The sequence below is a fragment of the Anolis sagrei genome, chromosome 1 (assembly GCF_037176765.1).
Source record: "Anolis sagrei isolate rAnoSag1 chromosome 1, rAnoSag1.mat, whole genome shotgun sequence".
Classification (NCBI taxonomy): Eukaryota; Metazoa; Chordata; class Lepidosauria; order Squamata; family Dactyloidae; genus Anolis; species Anolis sagrei.
Genome location: NC_090021.1, coordinates 7,523,180 through 7,543,005, shown reverse-complemented (window position 1 = coordinate 7,543,005; position 19,826 = coordinate 7,523,180). Strand labels below are relative to the sequence as shown.

Here is a 19,826-nt window from a genome sequence, read left to right as displayed (position 1 = left end):
AATACTAGCTTTCCCCTGCCACGGGTTGCTGTGGCCCAGTCTGTTTATCTGGAAAATAAAGTAACGAGAAAGTGTTGGTTTCTAATATATGTGATTTCTTTCTGCTTGTGGGTAAACAGTATTTCTTTCTGTTTCTTTGTCAGTGTTGATGTGGAGAGTGTCTGGTTTGCCCACCCTGGAACATGCAACATATCATTGTCCTTCTTTAAGGATCCCTTTCAAATCTATGATACTATATATCTCTCAGTGTGTGAATCATATATAGCTATATATATCTATGGCTGGATGGCTCTTTGTCAGGAGGACTTTGATTACATTTTCTTGCCCTGATGAAAGGAGTTGGATTGGATGGCATTAAGTATTTTCTGTTGGTCATGGGGGTTCTGTGTGGAAAGTTTGCCCCAATTCTGTCATTGGTGGGGTTCAGAATGCTCTTTGATTGTAGGTGAATTGTGAATCCCAGTGACTACAAGTCCCAAATGTCAAGGTCTATTTCCCCCAAACTCCATCTGTGTTCATATTTGGGCGTATTGAGTGCTTGTGCCAAGTTTGGTCCAGATCCATCATTGTTTGAGTCTACAGTGCTCTCTGGATGTAGGTGAACTACAACTCCCAAACTCAAGGTCAATGCCCACCAAACAGTATTATCTGTTGGTCATGGGAGTTCTGTGTGCCATGTTTGGTGCAATTCTATCATTGATGGAGTTCAGAATTCAGAATTCTCTTTGATTGTAGGTGAACTATAAATCCCAGCAATTACAACTCCCAAATGACAAAATCATAATTTTTGAGAGATGTTCACTCCTTGTGCTGTGAGACATTGTGTTGCCAGATTTGGTGTGATTTCGTTCATCGGTTCTTTTGTTTTTAAGGTACTCATTATGCACAAAGCATTTTTATATAGATAGATATACATGGATTTTGAGGTTCTTTTCCCAAGATATCTCATTATGTATGTGGAAGTATTCCAAAGTCAAAACAATATTTGAAATATAGAACACTTTTGGTCCCAAGCATTTTGAATAAAGGGATACACTCAATTTGCACAAGACACACACTGTACGATGAACGCAAAACCAACTCTTTCTCGGCTGTCAGAAAGGTTAGAAACCTAAAAGGCCAAAGTCCCGTCTCCACATCAAGCAAAGGAGTTAGCCAGCATTTAATGCCCCATTCTTCATTTCCTGAACAAGCATGGGTTGTCAAATCATGCTCATTAAAACCAAAGCATCAAATTATCCCCACTGCATCCTTTCCAAGAAACTCCCAGGAGGATGTGAGCTGCAACAGCCGTAGCAACAGCAAACATTACTACCAGTTCAGAAGTATCTGGCAGCATCTCAGGCTCCTCTTTATAGTCACCGAGAGCGTTTTAGGATGGGCAGTTTCGAATCTTGCAGCTGCCTATCATAAGCCGTATCCATCCCATTTCACACCTGTCGCACAGATGCACTCTTCATAAAGACAAGCCCAGAAAAAAACGAAGGAATACCTCCAGCTGCAACATGTTTACAGACCTAAATGGACTGTGTGGAATTCTGTTCTATAATCACTCATAGATGGATTTCATTGCGCATTTTTGGATGTTGAATCCAATGGGAAATGGGAACAGGGAATAACGGCACAATGTCCTCTTAAGAGCCGTCCGTGAGAAATGTGAGCCATTTTTGTGGTTTCCCGCGGCAAATCTGTCATAGAATCATAGAATCAAAGAGTTGGAAGAGACCTCATGGGCCATCCAGTCCAACCCCCTGCCAAGAAGCAGGAATATTGCACTCAAATCACCCCTGACAGATGGCCATCCAGCCTCTGTTTAAAAGTTTCCAAAGAAGGAGCCTCCACCACACTCCGGGGCAGAGAGTTCCACTGCTGAATGGCTCTCACAGTCAGGAAGTTCTTCCTCATGTTCAGATGGAATCTCCTCTCTTTTAGTTTGAAGCCATTGTTCCATTGCGTCCTAGTCTCCAAGGAAGCAGAAAACAAGCTTGCTCCCTCCTCCCTGTGGCTTCCTCTCACATATTTATACATGGCTATCATATCTCCTCTCAGCTTTCTCTTCTTCGGGCTAAACATGCCCAGCTCCTTAAGCCGCTCCTCATAGGGCTTGTTCTCCAGGCCCTTGATCATTTTAGTCGCCCTCCTCTGGACAAGCTATATAAATAAAAATGTAAATGTCCATTTGCGAATGACCTCAAAACTCCCAAAATACTTCACTGATTGCTTCAATATTTGGATGCAACCTAGCATTCGAACAATACACCAGTATTATTATTATATAGATTATATAGGGCAATATTATTTACACAATTATTGTTCTGGTACGGCTGTACCAGGAGCTCCAGCTTCTTTTTCTTTCTTTGAGTGTTTGCATGTATTTCAAAGTTCCATGCATTTTGCAATAAGGTGGCTTCCCTTGGTTTGCAATTATAGGGCCAATGACTCATCAATCATCATTAGGTTATTTAGTTCCGCCCCTTTTTCTGTGTTTAGGAGGGGGAAAGGGGGACCTCTAGTTCAGTTCTCACAGAGAAGTCTTTCATACAGGACGTGAGTCAGTTCCACCTGTAGAAAGCTTCGTCTTTTACAGCTTTTGCTGGGGGAATTCAGTCCCACAGCTCTACAGAGAAGTATAGCTTTTGCTGGGGGAATCCAGTCCCACAGCTTTACAGCCAGCCTTTGCTGGGAATTGAAGACCTTCTTTTTTCTTGGAAATCTGTAAAAGGACTCTGTTTGGTAAGGACCACTCGCGGCAGCCATAACGCAATTTGGACCGGGTGTAGGGGCCCACGCCAGCAGAGTCTAAGACAGATTGCCCAGGTAGAGGTCAAGGATTTCCCTGATAGAGAAGAAACAATTCATGAAGATAGTTGCCTGTCCCTTGTGGACAAGATTAAGAAAACCACCAGTTGATTCAAAGCCTTGAAGTATTTGTTTAATTTATTGAAGATCTAAGCACGAATAAAGAACTTTGTGAAACTTTTCAAGTTTCTAAAGACTTTGTTTAGGGAAATCTGTAGGGCCTCTAATCCGAGGCATACCCGGAGTCCCGTTGGGCATACAGAACACCTCCTGTCTACAGACCTTTTCACAAGCCCAGTGCGTGACAGCATAATAATAATAATAATAATAATAATTATTATTATTATTATTATTTCACAAACAATGGAACAACAAAAATATTGTATACCCACAAGCATTATGAACTTACATATATTAGAAACCAGTTCTTTCCCTTTCCTTTCTTTTCCATTTAACCAGACTGGGCCACAGTAACACGTGGCTAGGTACAGCTAGTTGTATATATATTCTTGGTAGAAAAAGATATATCCCATTGTTCAGATGCTCTTTGGAAACTCTGGCTGCAAAACTACAGGGAACTCGATATCTGCGGGGTTTTCTGTCTCAAGTAATGTGCTTTTTATTGGAAGCTGTGTTTCACAACGTTTGAACTCGAGAGAGTCGGTGTATGGGTGGGACGAAGCTGTCAAAACATTTTATCAGCAGTTCTGCGGGGTGTGCGTGTGTTATGTATGCGTATTATATTTAGCCGCCTGCTTCTTTATTGTTAAATATATATTTTAAAACCCTTTATAGACTTCAGTAGCTAACCTGGAACTCCCTGGTGTAATTCGGGACTGAATCATAAAGGCAGACAGTTGTACGGATTGTGAAAAGGGAAAACATGAGCATAATGCTGGTTGCCAGGCTGTTGTGTGAGAAAACGCATAGTAGGAGGAGGTCTTTGCAAACCTGGGCATGATTTCAATCTGAAAAACACATACGTGGAATTATAGAGTTGGATGAGACCACAAGGGCCATCTAATCTGATCCCTTGCCATGCAGGAAAATACAATTAAAGCACTCCTGACAGATGGCCATCCAGCCTCTGCTGAAAAACCTCCAGAGTAGAAGACAGTTGGTGAGTGTTTTAACTGTAAAATGCAAGGCATGGAGCTGATTGGTTGGGCCATTCCAGGGGAGCTAGCTAAACCTGGGAATTTTGGTAACAGTTACATACCGTATATACTCTAGTATGAGCCAACCCGAATATAAGCCGAGCCACCTAATTTTACCACAAAAAATTGGGAAAACGTATTGACTCAAGTATAAGCCGAGGGTGGGAAATGCAGATGCGACTGGTAAATTTCAAATTAAAAATAGATACCAATAAAATTATATTACTGGGTTGTTGTTGGTTTTTCCGGGCTATATGGCCATGTTCTAGAGGCATTTTCTCCTGACGTTTCACCTGCATCTATGGCAAGCATCCTCCTCTGAGGATGCTTGCCATAGATGCAGGCGAAACGTCAGGAGAAAATGCCTCTAGAACATGGCCATATAGCCCAAAAAAACCTACAACAACCCAGTGATTCTGGCCTTGAAAGCCTTTGACAATACAAAATTATATTAATTTAGGCATCCATAGGTTAAATGTTTTTGAATATTTACATAAAACCGTAATTCAAGATAAGACTGTCCAACTCTGATTAAACCATTATTCTAACCTTCTTCAATGTAAATATGCTTACATATCCTTCCAATAATAATAAATAGAGTAAAATAATAACAACAATAATAGTATAAAATAATAAATGTAATAATAACAGTACAGTAAAATAATAAGTGTAACAATAACAATAATAAATAGAGTAAAATAATAAATGTAATAATAACAACAAAGTAAAATAATAAATAACCTTGACTCAAATATAAGCTGGGGGAGACCTTTTCAGCCTAAAAAAATGTGACGGCACGAGTGGCGCCACCTATGTATATAAGTTAGTTGTAAGATTTAAACTGTTGTTTCATGCTTAATCCTGCCCCTTTTTGCCCGTATAGTTGTATGGATTGGTTGCTTGTAGCTGTCAATCAGTACTGTTTGGCTCCATCTCTTCCTGCAGGAGGGGAGAGCTTCCTTTTTCTTCTTCATTCTGCCATCAGAGATCATACCAGATGGACGTGAGTAAAAGACTTGATTCTAAAGGACCCTGATTTAAGTTACCTCTTAGCACCAGTTCTGAGGTTTTTTACCCCTAGGACTCATGCTTTATGTCCAGATCGTCCTGGACAATTATTGAGGAGACCCAGGCGCCTTCAAGTCGGTTCTTTTGGCACCAAAGGAAGATCCTGAATCTTCAAAACATAGGCCATCTGAACTGGGGTTGTGGTTTGCTCCGGCATTCATAGCCATTGAGGAAAGAGGAAACTTGGTGAAGCTTCTCAGCTTCAAACCCCTTGGACCCAGGACTAACTGAGACTGCAACGTATGTTTTCCTTCACCCCTCTAAAGTTTTCCAGCTCATGGCTTTGAAGAAATGACTTTGTGATAAATAAAACTTATTTTTAGCTATTTACAGCGTTTTGGGTTTTTGGGAGTTCCAGTTTCCTATAGGAGGGCAAGAAGCAATCCTCTGGGGGAAAGATGCCATGTCCATCCCTCCTTTATTGAGAATTATAGCCCCCAGGCGCGACGGCACAAAAAAGGACTGAAAAACTAGGCTTATACTCGAGTATATACAGAATTTAAGCTTAGCTGTGCAGAAACTTGCGGAGAGAGACAGTTCTTGCTTCATGAGCTGCTGGAAGGGGATTTTCCACATGAACACTGAAAGACCATTTTAAATCTCTCTCAAAAAGGATATTGTGTGAGTCAATGCCATTGTTCACATGATTGTATATATGCTGCTCTGCATTAGAAAGAGTAAACTACTTGTTCTTTACTGATCATCTGTGTGGCATATTTTCTTTCTCTGGCAAGAGAGTATGTGGACTGATAAAACATTAACTACGTGTGATTTCCATCATGCCACAGACTCCACCAAACTCCAAGGCAGCATATTTTACGCCAAACAGCTCTTACCATCAGGAAGACATTCCTAATGTTTATACGTGGAACATTACATTACAAGGCTTACAAAGAGGATAGGCCACATCGATAAGTGGGATTGGTAGCTACATGGGTCCAGATCTGAGCATTGACCAACCCCTCTGTTGACTAATGACCAATAACAACACGCTCCCAAAGTTGTGATTTAAACAATAGCAAACTCAAGAATGATGTGTAGATACAAAATCATAGAATAATTGAGAGATCTTGTGAGCCACCCAGTCCAACCCCATTCTGCCAAGAAGCAGGAAAATCACATTGAAAGCACCCTTGACAGATGGCCATCCAGCCTCTGCTTAAAAGCCTCCAAAGAAGGGGTCTCCACCACACTCAGGGGCAGAGAGTTCCACAGGTGAACAGCTCTCACAATGAGGAAGTTCTTCCTTGTGTTCAGGCGGAATCTCCCTTCCTGTCGTTTGAAGCTGTTGTTCCATTGCGTCCTAGTCTCCAGGGCAGCAGAAAGCAAGCTTACTCCCTCCTCCGTAGGACTTCCCCTCACATATTTATGAATGGCCACCATCATGTCTCCTCGCAGACTTCTCTTCTGCAGGCTAAACATGCCCAGCTCTTTAAGCTGCTCCTCATAGGGCTTGTTCTCCAGACACTGGATCCTTTGAGTCGCCCTCTTCCTCTGAACACGTTCCAGCTTACTCAACATCTCCCTTGAATTATGGTGCCCAAAATTGGACACATTTGCACTCTGGGCCTCCTCCCTCCTTCTTCTTCCTGGCTTCCAAGCCATTTGCAGGTGGGGGTCTTGGAGGCATGGGGCCTATGGGGCAAAGGTGGCCTCTCAGCTGGGGACGCCTTCGCTTTACTCCAGCTGGAACGCCAGAAGGTTCGCACTGGGGGCACCTCAAGAGCGCCCCTCGGGGATTTGCGCTATATGCAAATGTGTATTTTGCCTATTGCTTCAGCCACCCCTGACAGTATGATTCCAGGTGTGGTCTGACAAGGCAGACTAGAGGGGTAGCATGACTTCCCTGGATCTAGACGCTAGACTTCTATTCATGCAGGCCAAACTCCCATTGGCTTTTTTTTTTGCCACCACATGACATTAAACCCTGTATAATTATGTACCGTCAGAATTCTTGGACATGACACTTTGAGGAGGATGTTGATAAACTAGAATGGGTATGGGCAAACTTGGGCCCTCCAGGTGTTTTGGACTACAACTCCCACAATTCCTAACAGCTGGTAGGCAGTTAGGAATTGTGGGAATTGTAGTCCAAAACACCTGGAGGGCCCAAGTTTGCCTGTGCCTGCTGTAGCAGGTATGACATAGTTAATGCAAAAAGGAGCTGGGTTGAACTGAATGGTCCTTGTGGTCTGTACCAACTCCTTGATTGTGTGAATCTGGTAGGACTCTTTTATCTATTCCACCATTTGCAGCTGTTTCCCAAGGCTGGAAGTATTCTTATTTATGAAATCTGCAAGCAGTTTATCAGCCCAAGTCGCATGTATAATAAACAAGTACCACATCTGACAACAAGGGCTGAGAAATCATATCCTGGCATATATAAATACACCACTGAGTGGACTGTAAGGATCTGACTTGGTACCTCGCTTTGCACGCGGACCTGTGAATCATGCCGAAACCTTGATTTCTTTGTTATGCCCAAGGAATGGCTTCTAAAATTGATTTGTGTTGGTAACACTCGTTTTTCTCTGTTGAGAGTCTCCCCAGAGGAACCGGCTAACTCTGTTATGCAAGTCTGACAGCACTTTAGCACTCGGAGAGGCGCTCGCTTGCGGCATCCCACTGGGCTCTAACATTTGCACCTTGTCTGAGAAGAATTTGCACATGATATGACCAAGGGAGCCATGGGGAAGAGCAGCAGCCAGGCAGGAAAGCAATATAAATGCCACCTTTTATTTTTAGAGTTTAGCGCAGAGAAAGGCTAGCAGGTGCCTTATGCTACTGAAGGACCTGCTGAGAGTGTTGTGACTTTGGATGGAGTTCTGCAGAGATTATAGACGAATGACTGGTCAAACCACACCTGAACTCTCTGCAAAGGTTTTTGTATTTTGGATATGTGCCATCACGCCAGGGGGCTATAACTCTTAGTGAAAGAGGCATGGACGTGACATCTTTCCCCCAGGGGATTGCTTCTTGCCCTCCTTTAGGAAAACTGGAACTCCCAAGGACCAAAACACTGTAGATAACTCAAAATAGGTTTTTATTGTTCACCAAGAGTTATCCCTTTAAGGCAATAAGCTGGAAGTTTCAAAGGGGTAAAGGAAAATATACATTACAGTCTCTGGTTATCTTGAGTCCAAGGAGTTTTGCAGCTGAGAAGCTTTTCCAGGTCCCTCTTTCTCAATGGCTGTGATTATCGGAATAATCACAACCCCAATTCCAATGGCCTATATTTTGAAGGCACAAAGCCTTCCTCTGGTGCCCAAGAACTTGTTTGAAGGCGCTTGAGACTTCTCAACGTCGTCCAGGTTGATCTGAACATGAAGCATAAGTCTCAAGGGTAAGCACCTCAGAATTGGTGCTGAGAGGTAACTTAATCAAGGGCTTCAGAGCCAAGTCTCTCTTTCACGTCCATCTGATAAAAAGTTTGATGGTGGAATGGAAAAGGAAACACTGTCCTGCTCTCTAGGAAGAGGTGGGGTCAAACAATTGAGCAGGAGGAGCAATTCAACTGGTGCAAACAACATTGATTGACAGCTATAAATAACCAATCAATCCAACTATACATTTACAGGGTAAAAAGGCAAAATCAGGCATGATACAACAGTTCAAATCCTGCAACTTACAGTTCTACATATAGGTGGTGCCACTTGGGCCATCACAGGACATATTAGAAGAAGACAGAACTCAGTAGAAAAGACAATATGCTTGGTAAGATGCTTGGTTGTAGGACAGTGTTTCCCACAACCAATGGGGACCCCTGGGGAAGTCACAAGGGGATTTCAGAGGGGTCACCAAAGACCATCAGGAAACACATAATCTGTGTGTGCAGATGGTACAGTGCATCTTACAATCAACAGCAAGCAAGTGTTTGCTCTTAGCAGTTCAAAGTCTAAGAAGAATCAGAAATGGAGTCTGGGGTCTGAACGGTCTCAGATCAGATCATGTGGTCTGCAGCCCCTCCCACAACTTCTCAAGAAACATAGAGCAAGAAAAGAAAGATTCATATCGGAACATACATACAATAAGCAACAGCATTATATACAAACAGATTACTAGAGGAAGCTTGAAGGTCATAATTTCCAACAAAAACTGAGTCAAAGTTTTTTTCTTAAACAGTGAGCGGCACAAGGTGAGACTGTGCAGTAAAACTCTGCTGACAACTGATAAGGACTCTCCTATGTATAGGTTTATTTTCCTAGCTTGCCGCTGAGACAATCAGTCTGGTGTGCAGCATATTTATGGAAGAGAAAACCATGAATCACATACCTAGCCCGCCGTTGACAGATCTCTTATTTGTCTCAAAGTTATACTCAATCTCCTTGTGATCTCTTCCAACTCTGTGATACATCCAAGACACACATGTATATTTCAACAGGTTAGTTGGGATTAGCAAATCAAATTTAGAATAGGATTGGGAATTGTATAATTAGTGAATTGCTGTGAGTTTTCCGTGGTGAATGGCCATTTTCCAAAAGCATTCTCTCCTGACATTTTGCCCACAGCTATGGCAGGCATCTATAGATGCCTGCCATAGATGTGGGCAAAATGTCAGGAGAGAATGCTTCTGGAACATGGCCATATAGCCCGAAAAACCCACAACAACCCGCTTAAGTCTTCCCCAAGTGGACTGGCCCAGCATATCTGTCCAAACGGATCTCCCTCTACGTTCCACCTCGGAGTTTAAGATCTTCTGGGGAGGTCCTGCTCTCGGCCCCGCCTCTATCACAAGTGAGGGGAGTGCTTCCTTTCTTTTTCATTCTGCCATCAGAGTTTTTACCATATGGACGTGAGTAAGAGACTTGACTCTAAAGGACCCTGATTTAAGTTACCTCTTAGCACCAGTTCTGAGGTTTTTTACCCTTGGGGCTCATGCTTTATGTCCAGATCGTCCTGGACAACATTGAGGAGACCCAAGCGCCTTCAAACCGGTTCTTTTGGCACCAAAGGAAGATCCTGAGTCTTCAAAGCATAGGCCATCTGAACTGGTGTTGTGGTTTGCTCTGGCATTCACAGCCATTGAGGAAAGAGGAAACTTGGTGAGGCTTCTCAGCTTCAAACCCCTTGGACCCAAGACTAATTGTGACTGTGACGTATATTTTCCTTCACCCCTCTGAAGTTTCCAGCTCATTGCTTTAAGAAATAACTCTTTGTGATCAATAAAAACTTATTTTGAGTTATTTACAGCGTTTTGGGTTTTTGAGAGTTCCAGTTTCCTATAGGAGGGCAAGAAGCAATCCCTTGGGGGAAAGATGCCACGTTCATCCCTTCTTCATTAAGAATAATAGCCCCCAAGCGCGATGGCACAATCCAAAACAAGTTTTGAACCATTTTTTGATCAACCAAGCCTAATATGCATACACTGGAGGTATGTCCAGATAGGAAAGTATGCCAGAGAGCCATAGCTGCCAGTCTTGAGTTGGCAAGACTGAGCTTAGATTGCCCTATAAGGCTCTGACTCAACAGAAACCAGCTTCCTATATTACAATGCAAGCGTTGGTAGGCTCTAGCGTCTCATGATAAGGCGCGAAAGGACGGTTGCCTTAAATAAACCCTGGATAAGCGTGGCCGGAGGTCAGAATTAACGACACTTGGCTAGACAAAGCATGAATCTAATAAAAGGCACTCTTTGGTGTCCCTATATTCATGCCTTTGGTGTTTCTCTGTGGTTTTATTAGGATTGTAAAAGGGTTTAATGACATTTGATAAACTACCTTCCTACCATATGATGAAAGGTGGTTTAAAATGGTCAATAAAGTGCCCCCTTCTCCCATCGCTGTGTCTGAACAAGGAACGCCTCCAAAGCACATGTTCACCCAGGATTTTGGGACACATGTTTGCCACTCATATTTATTTTTTTTGCATGCTCTGGCAACACAAGCAAACGCACACACGGTCCTATTAAAGCAGCTCTGCAAAATCAAATTGCTTCTTTGAATTGTGCAGGGACAAAACTGTTGTCGGCGTTGTTCTCATTTCGTGGTAGGAAGAAACAGCAGGATGCAAATGCGGCAAAACACACTTGCCGGGCTCTGAGGTTTGAGCCCCAAAACGTGAGGTTACGAGGGCATCAACACAGTAGAATTAATGCAGTTTGGCACCAGAAATCAATGCTATGGAGTCCATATTATTAAGCCATGGCAGTCAAAGTAGGGTCAAAATGCATTAATTTGCTACACCGGTTCCATTGCTATACTTCAGCTCCCAATCCCATGAGAATTTTTCCCTATGAATATTTGCAAGCCGGAGCCCCCATTAGCGCCGAAGGTTAAACCGCTGAGCTGCTGAACTTGCTGGCCAAAAGGTCAACGGTTCGAATCTGGGGAGCGGGGTGAGCTCCTGCTGTTAGCCCCAGCTTCTGCCAACCTAGCAGTTCGAAAACATGCAAATGTGAGTAGATCAAACAGTGCTCCATGCAGTCATGCCAGCCACAGGATCATGGAGGTGTCTAAGGACAATGCTGACTCTTTGGCTTAGAAAAGGAGACGAGCACCACCTCCCAGAGTCGGACTCGATTAGACTTAATGTTGAGGGAAAACCTTTACCTTTTTTTAAATTTTCAAGCCATGATTGGTTATATCTCATGGATGCTGTGGGCAAAAGTACTTGTGACATGAGTCAACTCAATACAATTCTTAAAATAGAATTTTTTAGTAAACTTTCATAACGTATACAATATTATAGTACAGTCCTAAATCATAACTGAAAATCTTGCCTTATCCTATCTATTCTCCCTTTCCTTTCCAAATCTTAGACATTTACAAACAACTTCCCAGCCAATCCTCTAACTAATAAATGAACCTCTACTCAATTGTCTAATTGAGTCTCCTTATGCAGAGAAAAAGCACGGTATTATTATTATCAATAATAGTTTGTTTTTTTCAGTGTCAGGAGTGACTTGAGAAACAGCAAGTCGCTTCTGGTGTGAGAGAATTGGCCATCTGCAAGGACACTGCCCAGGGGATGCCCGGATGTTTTGATATTTTGCCATCCTTGTGAGAAGCTTCTCCCATGTCCCCGCATGGAGAGCTGGAGCTGACAAAGGGAGCTCACCCACACTCTCCCCAGTTTTGGACCTCTGACCTGTTAGTCTTCAGTCTTGTTGGCACAAGGGTTTAACCCATTGCACTACCAGTAATAGTAATAATAATAATAATAATAATAATAATAATAATGGTAGCCATTAATGATAGGGGCCACAGTAGCACAACGGTTAAAGCCGTCAACTGCAGGAAAGGCTGCTGGTCGGAGGGTCAACAGTTAGAAGCCACTAGTCAGGGTGTGTTTCCGTCTGCTAGTCCTAGCTTTCGCCTACCTAGCAGTTTGAAAGCATGCAATGTGAGTAGATCAATAGGTACTGCCTCTGCAGGAAGGTAAAAGGGCGCCCCATGCAGACATGCTGGCAAAAAGATTAGAGATGTCTACGGACAGTAGGCTCCTTCAACATGGAAAATGTAACAAGAGCGCCTCCCCATGGCTGAAAATTGAACATCGCTTCCAGATGCCAGAGATGGAAAAGGGGAAGGCCTTTACCTTATCTGTGTATTGTATGTCATTGTTTATGTAAAATGGCATTGAATGTTTGCTTTATATGTGTACTGTAATATGCTCTGAGGAGCCCCCGGTGGCGCAGTGGGTTAAAGCACTGAGCTGCTGAGCTTGTTGATCGAAAGGTCACAGGTTCGATTCCGGGGAGCGGCGTGAGCTTCCGCTGTCAGCCCTAGCTTCTGCCAACCTAGCAGTTCGAAAACATGCAGATGTGAGTAGATCAATAGGTACCGCTCCGGCGGGAAGGTAAGGGCGCTCCATGCAGTCATGCCGGCCACATGACCTTGGAGCTGTCTACGGACAACGCTGGCTCTTCGGCTTAGAAATGGAGATGAGCACCACACCCCAGAGTCAGACATGACTGGACTTAATGTCAGGGGACTACCTTTACCTTTACCTTTAATACGCTCTGAGTCCCTCTGGGGAGATAAAGTGGAATATAAATAAAGTATAATTATATTTATAACTAGCCATTCCCTGCCATGCATTGCTGTGGCACAGTCTGTGTATATGTGTTTTGTGTGTGTATATATGCATATATGTGTGTATATATTTGTATAAATATGTATATATGTGGTTTTGCGTATGTAATGTATTTTTATTTTTGTGGCTTTTTACGCCCCTTCCGCTGTGATTTTCAGTGTTTTTAGGAGTGATGGTCACTCGTTGGCTTGATAGGTGTCTTGTGTCCAAATTTGGTGTCAATTCGTCCAGTGGTTTTTGAGTTATGTTAATCCCACAAATGAACATTACATTTTTATTTATATAGATTATTGTTATTGTTATTATTATTCCCCTAGCCAGGGGTCCTCAAACTACGGCCTGCGGGCCACATGTGGCCCGCCAAGGACATTTATCTGGCCCGCCAGGTGTGGAGAAGGGCGAATTCCCAAAATATGCTGGACCTCATCAAACAAATGGATGGAGGAAAATTTCTGCCATCTCCCCATAACTCAAAATCTGTTCGCGGAAAAAACGTTGGTTGTATTCCTAAACAAAACATGTGTAGATTCACTGGAAAGGTTGCAAATTTAAATTTAAAGAGCTTCATCTCCATACCCATTTCCGTAACCCATTTTCTATTGACATTGAAAATGTGGATGTAATTTACCAAATGGAACTGGCTGAAACTGCAGAATTGTGACTGTCTGAAAGACGCATTCAAGTCAAGCAGACTTCCTAATTTCTATGCATCTCTCCCCTCTGAGACATATCCTAATCTCAGGAACCATGCACTCAAAATGCTAACCATCTTTGGCAGCACTTATGTCTGTGAACAGACTTTTTCCATAATGAAACATCTGAAATCTCCAACCAGATCTAAACTAACTGATGCAAACTTGCATCACTTGTTATGACTAGCTGTGATAAATATGGAACCGGATAGTTCCCATAGAAATACTAATAGGTTTGTTGATTTAACTTTACTTGTTCTTCATATTAAATAGGCCTGTTTGATCAAGAAAAAATTTGTTTCTAAATTCGATTCTTAATTGGGGTGTTTTTTTGTTTCGATATTAAAAATATTTACAAAACTTTCCAAAAAAATGTTTTGTTATTTACGAATTTTCGTTATTATTTACAAAACATTTTAGAAAAAAAATTTTCTTGATCAAACAGGCTAAGTAGTGTGAATGTTGCAGTAATGGTCACCTTGATTAGCATTGAATGGCTTTCTCCCACCCTGGACATTCGATAATATTAGATGATATATAACTCACCATTTGCCTAGTTTCCAACAGACCTCTGAGGATGCCTGCCATAGATGTGGGCAAAATGTCAGGAGAGAATGCTTCTGGAACATGGTCATATACAGCCCTGAAAAGTCACACAAGCGGCCTCCGCGCACCGCGGAGGCCGCTTGTGAGCGCGCGCGCGCCATGCAATGGGCTCCGGCTTCTGCGCCCCCCTCCTCCTCCTCCTCTCCCTCCTCCTCCCAGCTGGGGGGAGGAGGAGGAGGAGGAGGAGGAGGGGGGCGCAGAAGCCGGAGCCCGATGGCGCGCGGAGGCCGCTTGTGAGCGCGCGCGCGCCATGCAATGGGCTCCGGCTTCTGCGCCCCCCTCCTCCTCCTCCTCTCCCTCCTCCTCCCAGCTGGGGGGAGGAGGAGGAGGAGGAGGAGGAGGGGGGCGCAGAAGCCGGAGCCCGATGGCGCGCGGAGGCCGCTTGTGAGCGCGCGCGCGCCATGCAATGGGCTCCGGCTTCTGCGCCCCCCTCCTCCTCCTCTCCCTCCTCCTCCCAGCTGGGGGGAGGAGGAGGAGGAGGAGGAGGAGGGGGGCGCAGAAGCCGGAGCCCGATGGCGCGCGGAGGCCGCTTGTGAGCGCGCGCGCGCCATGCAATGGGCTCCGGCTTCTGCGCCCCCCTCCTCCTCCTCCCCCTCCTCCTCCCAGCTGGGGGGAGGAGGAGGAGGAGGAGGAGGAGGGGGGCGCAGGAGCCGAGCCGATCGGATGGCGCGCGCGCTCCTGCGCCCTCCTCCTCCTCGCGCCGCCCCTTCGCCCCGCCCGCCCCATTTACAGCAGCCTCCATCCCATTAACGAGCGGAGCTTCCGCTCGTAAAAAAAATGGGGCTGCTGCTTCGATATTTTCAAACCCTTCCGGGTTTGAAAATATGTTTTGATATCGCTTCGGATATGCAAAAAATAACGATTTTAATACGAAATAACGAATCAACGAAACGAAACCGACAGGCCTAATATTAAATATTGTATTTGCTCCTGTTTTGTTTTTCTGCTTCAAAATAAGACGTGCAGTGTGCTTACTTACTTAGGAGATCAGAAACAAATTTTGGCAAAATCATAAAATGGAAAGTTGAGAAGGAGAAAGGAATCATGGGATTTATATATAAAATAATCACAGAAATACAATATAACACAAAATCTTCCCTAATGGAAGGAGGAATTAAGTTGCAGTGAGAGAGAAATAGATAATTGGATGAATTCAATCAATAAAATAAAACACCTAAAGATTAAAGAAATGCAACGGAAAATACTGACAAAATGGCACAGAACTCCCGTGCAACTGGTGCATATCATGAAAACGTGCCCAAAATTATGTTGGCACAACTGCGGAAAAATAGGAACATACGGCCACATGTGGTGGGAATGCAAAAAATCCAAAAGTTCCAAGAAATAATCAGGAAGGAAATGGAGGAGCTATTAGGGATAAATATAGAATGGAACAAGACTCAATTTTTTCACCCAGAAAATGGAAAGTAAAGGGGAATAGTGAGGAAATAATAAATCACATGATAGAGGCAATCAAAGCCTCAATGGCCCTAGGCTGGAAGGACCACAAGAAATGGGATATAAAAACTTGGTATAAATATCAAGCCGATTACCTTCTCCAAGATTATATTAGCAAAAGGAAAAGTTGGGAAGCAAAATGGAAGGGTCTCATATACAGAATAAAGGGGAAAGATAAATATACGGTGTTAAATAAGACTATTCTCATGATTGAACAATTATAATAAACACAGCAAATGTCCTTAACTGTTCCTTAGGTTGTGGTGGTGGTGGGATGGGGAAAATATGGTATTATGAAAATTTCAAAGATGGAATGTTTCTATGTATTATACAATAAAAAAACTTTTTAAAAACTTTCTTAGGCGATCCCTTGTTGTCCGAGTAGGATTGTACTGGTGGGTCCGTAGGTGGCTGTGGAACCCTCTTCTTGATCTGCATCTTCTCCTGCACTGAGGGCATCGATTTCCAGGTGGAAGGTGGTCCCAGTCGGGGTTGGCTTGACGCGCCTTCCTCTTGGCATGTTTCTCTCTTTCGCCCTCCATTCATGCCTCTTAAAATTCTACAGAACTGCTGGTCACAGCCAACCTCCAGCTGGAGCGCTCAAGGGCCAGGGCTTCCCAGTTCTCAGTGTTGTTGCCAGAGTTTTTAAGGTTCATTTTGAGCCTTTCTTTAAATCTTTTTTCCTGCCCACCAACATTCCGTTTTCTGTTCTTGAGTTCGGAGTAGAGCAACTGTTTTGGGAGACGGTGGTCAGGCATTTGGATAATGTGGCCACTCCAGCGGAGTTGATGGAGGACCACTGCTTCAGTGCTGGTGGTCTTTGCTTCTTCCGGCACGCTGACATTTGTCTGTTTGTCTTCCCAAGAGATTTGCAGGATTTTTCGGAGGCAGCGCTGATGGAATCATTCTAGGAGTTGCATGTGACATCTGTAGAGAGTCCACGTCTCGCAGGCTTATAGCAGGGTTGGGAGGACAATAGCTTTATAAACAAACACCTTGGTATCCCTATGGATATCCCGGTCCTCAAACACTCTCTGCTTCTTGTGGGTTTTTTCGGGCTATATGGCCATGTTCTAGAGGCATTTCTCCTGACGTTTCGCCTGCATCTATGGCAGGCATCCTCAGAGGGTGAGGTCTCTGAGGATGCCTGCCATAGATGCAGGCGAAACGTCAGGAGAAATGCCTCTAGAACATGGCCATATAGCCCGAAAAAAACCCACAAGAACTGAGTGATTCCGGCCATGAAAGCCTTCGACAATACTCTCTGCTTCATTCGGAAAAATGCTGCACTCGCAGAGCTCAGGTGGTGTTGTATTTCAGTGTCAATGTTGACTTTTGTGGAGAGGTGGCTGCCACGGTAGCGGAAATGGTCAACATTTTCTAATGTGACACCATTGAGCTGTATTTCTGGCTTTGGAGAGGGATTGGCTGGTGACTGCTGGAAGAGCACTTTGGTTTTCTCGATGTTCAATGACAGGCTGAGCTTCTTATATGCTTTTGCAAAGGTGTTTAGAGTGGCTTGTAGATCTTCTTCTGAATGTGCACAGACAACGTTGTCATCAGCATATTGGAGTTCTATAACAGATGTTGTTGTAAACTTGATTTTTGCAGTCTGCATAGGCATTTGTTCATAGTTTTTTAAAAAACTATAGTCGGACCCTCCAACAGTTTGAGGGACAGTGAACTGGCCCCCTGTTTAAAAAGTTTGAGGACTCCTACCCTAGCCATTGATCCAAAACCTCACCTGATCTAAAACCTGCTATTGCTGTGGCATTTATAGCTGGTAAAGGGATTCAACATAACCATTCAACATCTCCATCCTTGCATCGCGTACCAGAATCAATGCCAGGTCTTTTCTTTGGTGGACTCTCATATTTGGTGGACTGTCATAAGCAGTAACATCTCTCTTGCTAAAGTAGACCTGTTTTCCTATTATTTGACTCATTGTATTAGGTCCTTTAGTATAATGCTGATGATAGCCCTTTTTGGATTACTTTTCTTCACATTTCCCTTTCCCTGGCTTTCTTTTTCCACCCCAGGAACGCTTGATGCTTTCCATTTTGCCCAAACATGTGGCCGATGAGATGCTGAAAGATATGAAGAAGGATCCGAGCCAGAAGGAGATGCAGCAGTTCAACACCATGTACATGTACCGCCATGAAAATGTCAGGTATCAGATATCCTCACAATTAGGTGTTACTGTATCACAACTGCCATTAGCTCTTGTTATGATGGCTAATGATGGGAAATATAGACGTTGTAGTCCAGCATCTGGAGGAGGGCTACATAACAATGACATGGCGGGCCATAAATTTGACCCATGTGCAATAAAGTATTTATTGCCATCGTTCAGAGAGTGTATTTCAAGGCCACTCAGCACCATAATTTCCACTCTGATGCATAATTAAAACCTCACAAAAAGCACAATTAAGGAAAGAGCATTTTCCCCCCAAATTGATTCAACATCAGACAGAAGAATGGAGCACTTAGAAGATGCAGAAGCAAAGGAAAACTTGGGAGCCAAAAATGGAAATTATTAATCTATGCTGGAAAAGGCTACTGTGATTTCTAGTTCAATATCCGTAACCTGGAATACTATATCCAGTTCTAGGTATAATAATACTAATACTAATACTAACAACAACAACAACAACAACAATCTTTTATGTATAACCCGCCTCCATCTCCCATAGGGACTCAGGGCAGCTTAGAAGATAACACACAATGGTGCCATGATATATAAGATAGAATATGTATCAAATCAATAACACAAATAGAAGCAACCTCTATTAAATAGAGAAAGTAAAATATGGTCAATGTATTGCTGAAGGCTTTCACGGCCGGAATCACTGGGTTGTTGTAGGTTTTTTTGGGCAATATGGGCATGTTCTAGAGGCATTCTCTCCTGACGTTTCGCCTGCATCTATGGCAAGCATCCTCAGAGGTACTACCTCTGAGGATGCTTGCCATAGATGCAGGCGAAACGTCAGGAGAGAATGCCTCTAGAACACGGCCAAATAGCGCGAAAAAACCTACAACAACCCAGTAAAATATGGTCATAGCTATGATTAAAAGATTCATATAATGGTTCAACAATTCAACAATTTATAGCTCTTATGGTGCTGGATTCAACAAAAGTGCAGCACTTACAGTGTGTCCACCATGTGTACATCTGCATACCCTGCTGATTGCCCATATATTGGATTGTTGTAGGTTTTCCGGGCTGTATGACCATGTACCAGAGGCATTCCCTCTTGACCTCACAACCTCTGAGGATGCTTGCCATAGATTCAGGTTATTTATTTGTCGTGTCAGAGCAACCAGTCCATTATATTACATTTCTAATAGAACAAAGCAAACAAACAGACAAATACAAAACTTGTGAGTTTGGTAGTTGGTTAAATGTCCTTTGACCAGTATCTGGCCACTTGGAGTGCCTCTGGTGTTGCCGCAAGGAGGTCCTCCATTGTGCATGTGGCAGGGCTCAGGTTGCATTGCAACAGGTGGTCAGAGGTTTGCTCTTCTCCACACTCGCATGTCGAGGATTCCACTTTGTGGCCCCATTTCTGAAGGTTGGCTCTGCATCTCGTGGTGCCAGAGCGCAGTCTGTTCAGTGCCTTTCAAGTTGCCTAGTCCTCTGTGTGCCCAGTGGGGAGTCTCTCATCTGGTATCAGCCATTGGTTGAGGTGCTGGGTTTGAGCCTGCCACTTTTGGACTCTCGCTTGTTGAGGTGTTCCAGCGAGTGTCTCTGTAGATCTTAGAAAACTATTTCTAGATTTAAGTCGTTGACGTGCTGGCTGATACCCAAACAGGGGATGAGCTGGAGATGTCTCTGCCTTGGTCCTTTAACTATTGGCTGCTACTTCCCGGTGGATGTCAGGTGGTGCAATACCGGCTAAGCGGTGTAGTTTCTCCAGTGGGTCACCAAAAGTTGGATATAAATAAACATAATAATAATAATAATAATAATAATAATAATAATAACTGGCGAAAGAAGGCTCTCCATGGACAG

General features: G+C 43.6%; 1 protein-coding gene across 1 annotated transcript in view; it reads left to right on the top strand.

Moving 5' to 3' along the window:
- ADCY3 (adenylate cyclase 3) overlaps positions 1–19,826 on the top strand; it is a 114,959-nt gene that overhangs the window by 48,216 nt on the left and 46,917 nt on the right. Inside the window, exon 4 of the mRNA XM_060754676.2 lies at positions 17,854–17,984. Within this exon, the coding sequence (XP_060610659.2) occupies positions 17,854–17,984 (131 nt within the window). The remainder of the gene's footprint in view (positions 1–17,853; positions 17,985–19,826) is intronic.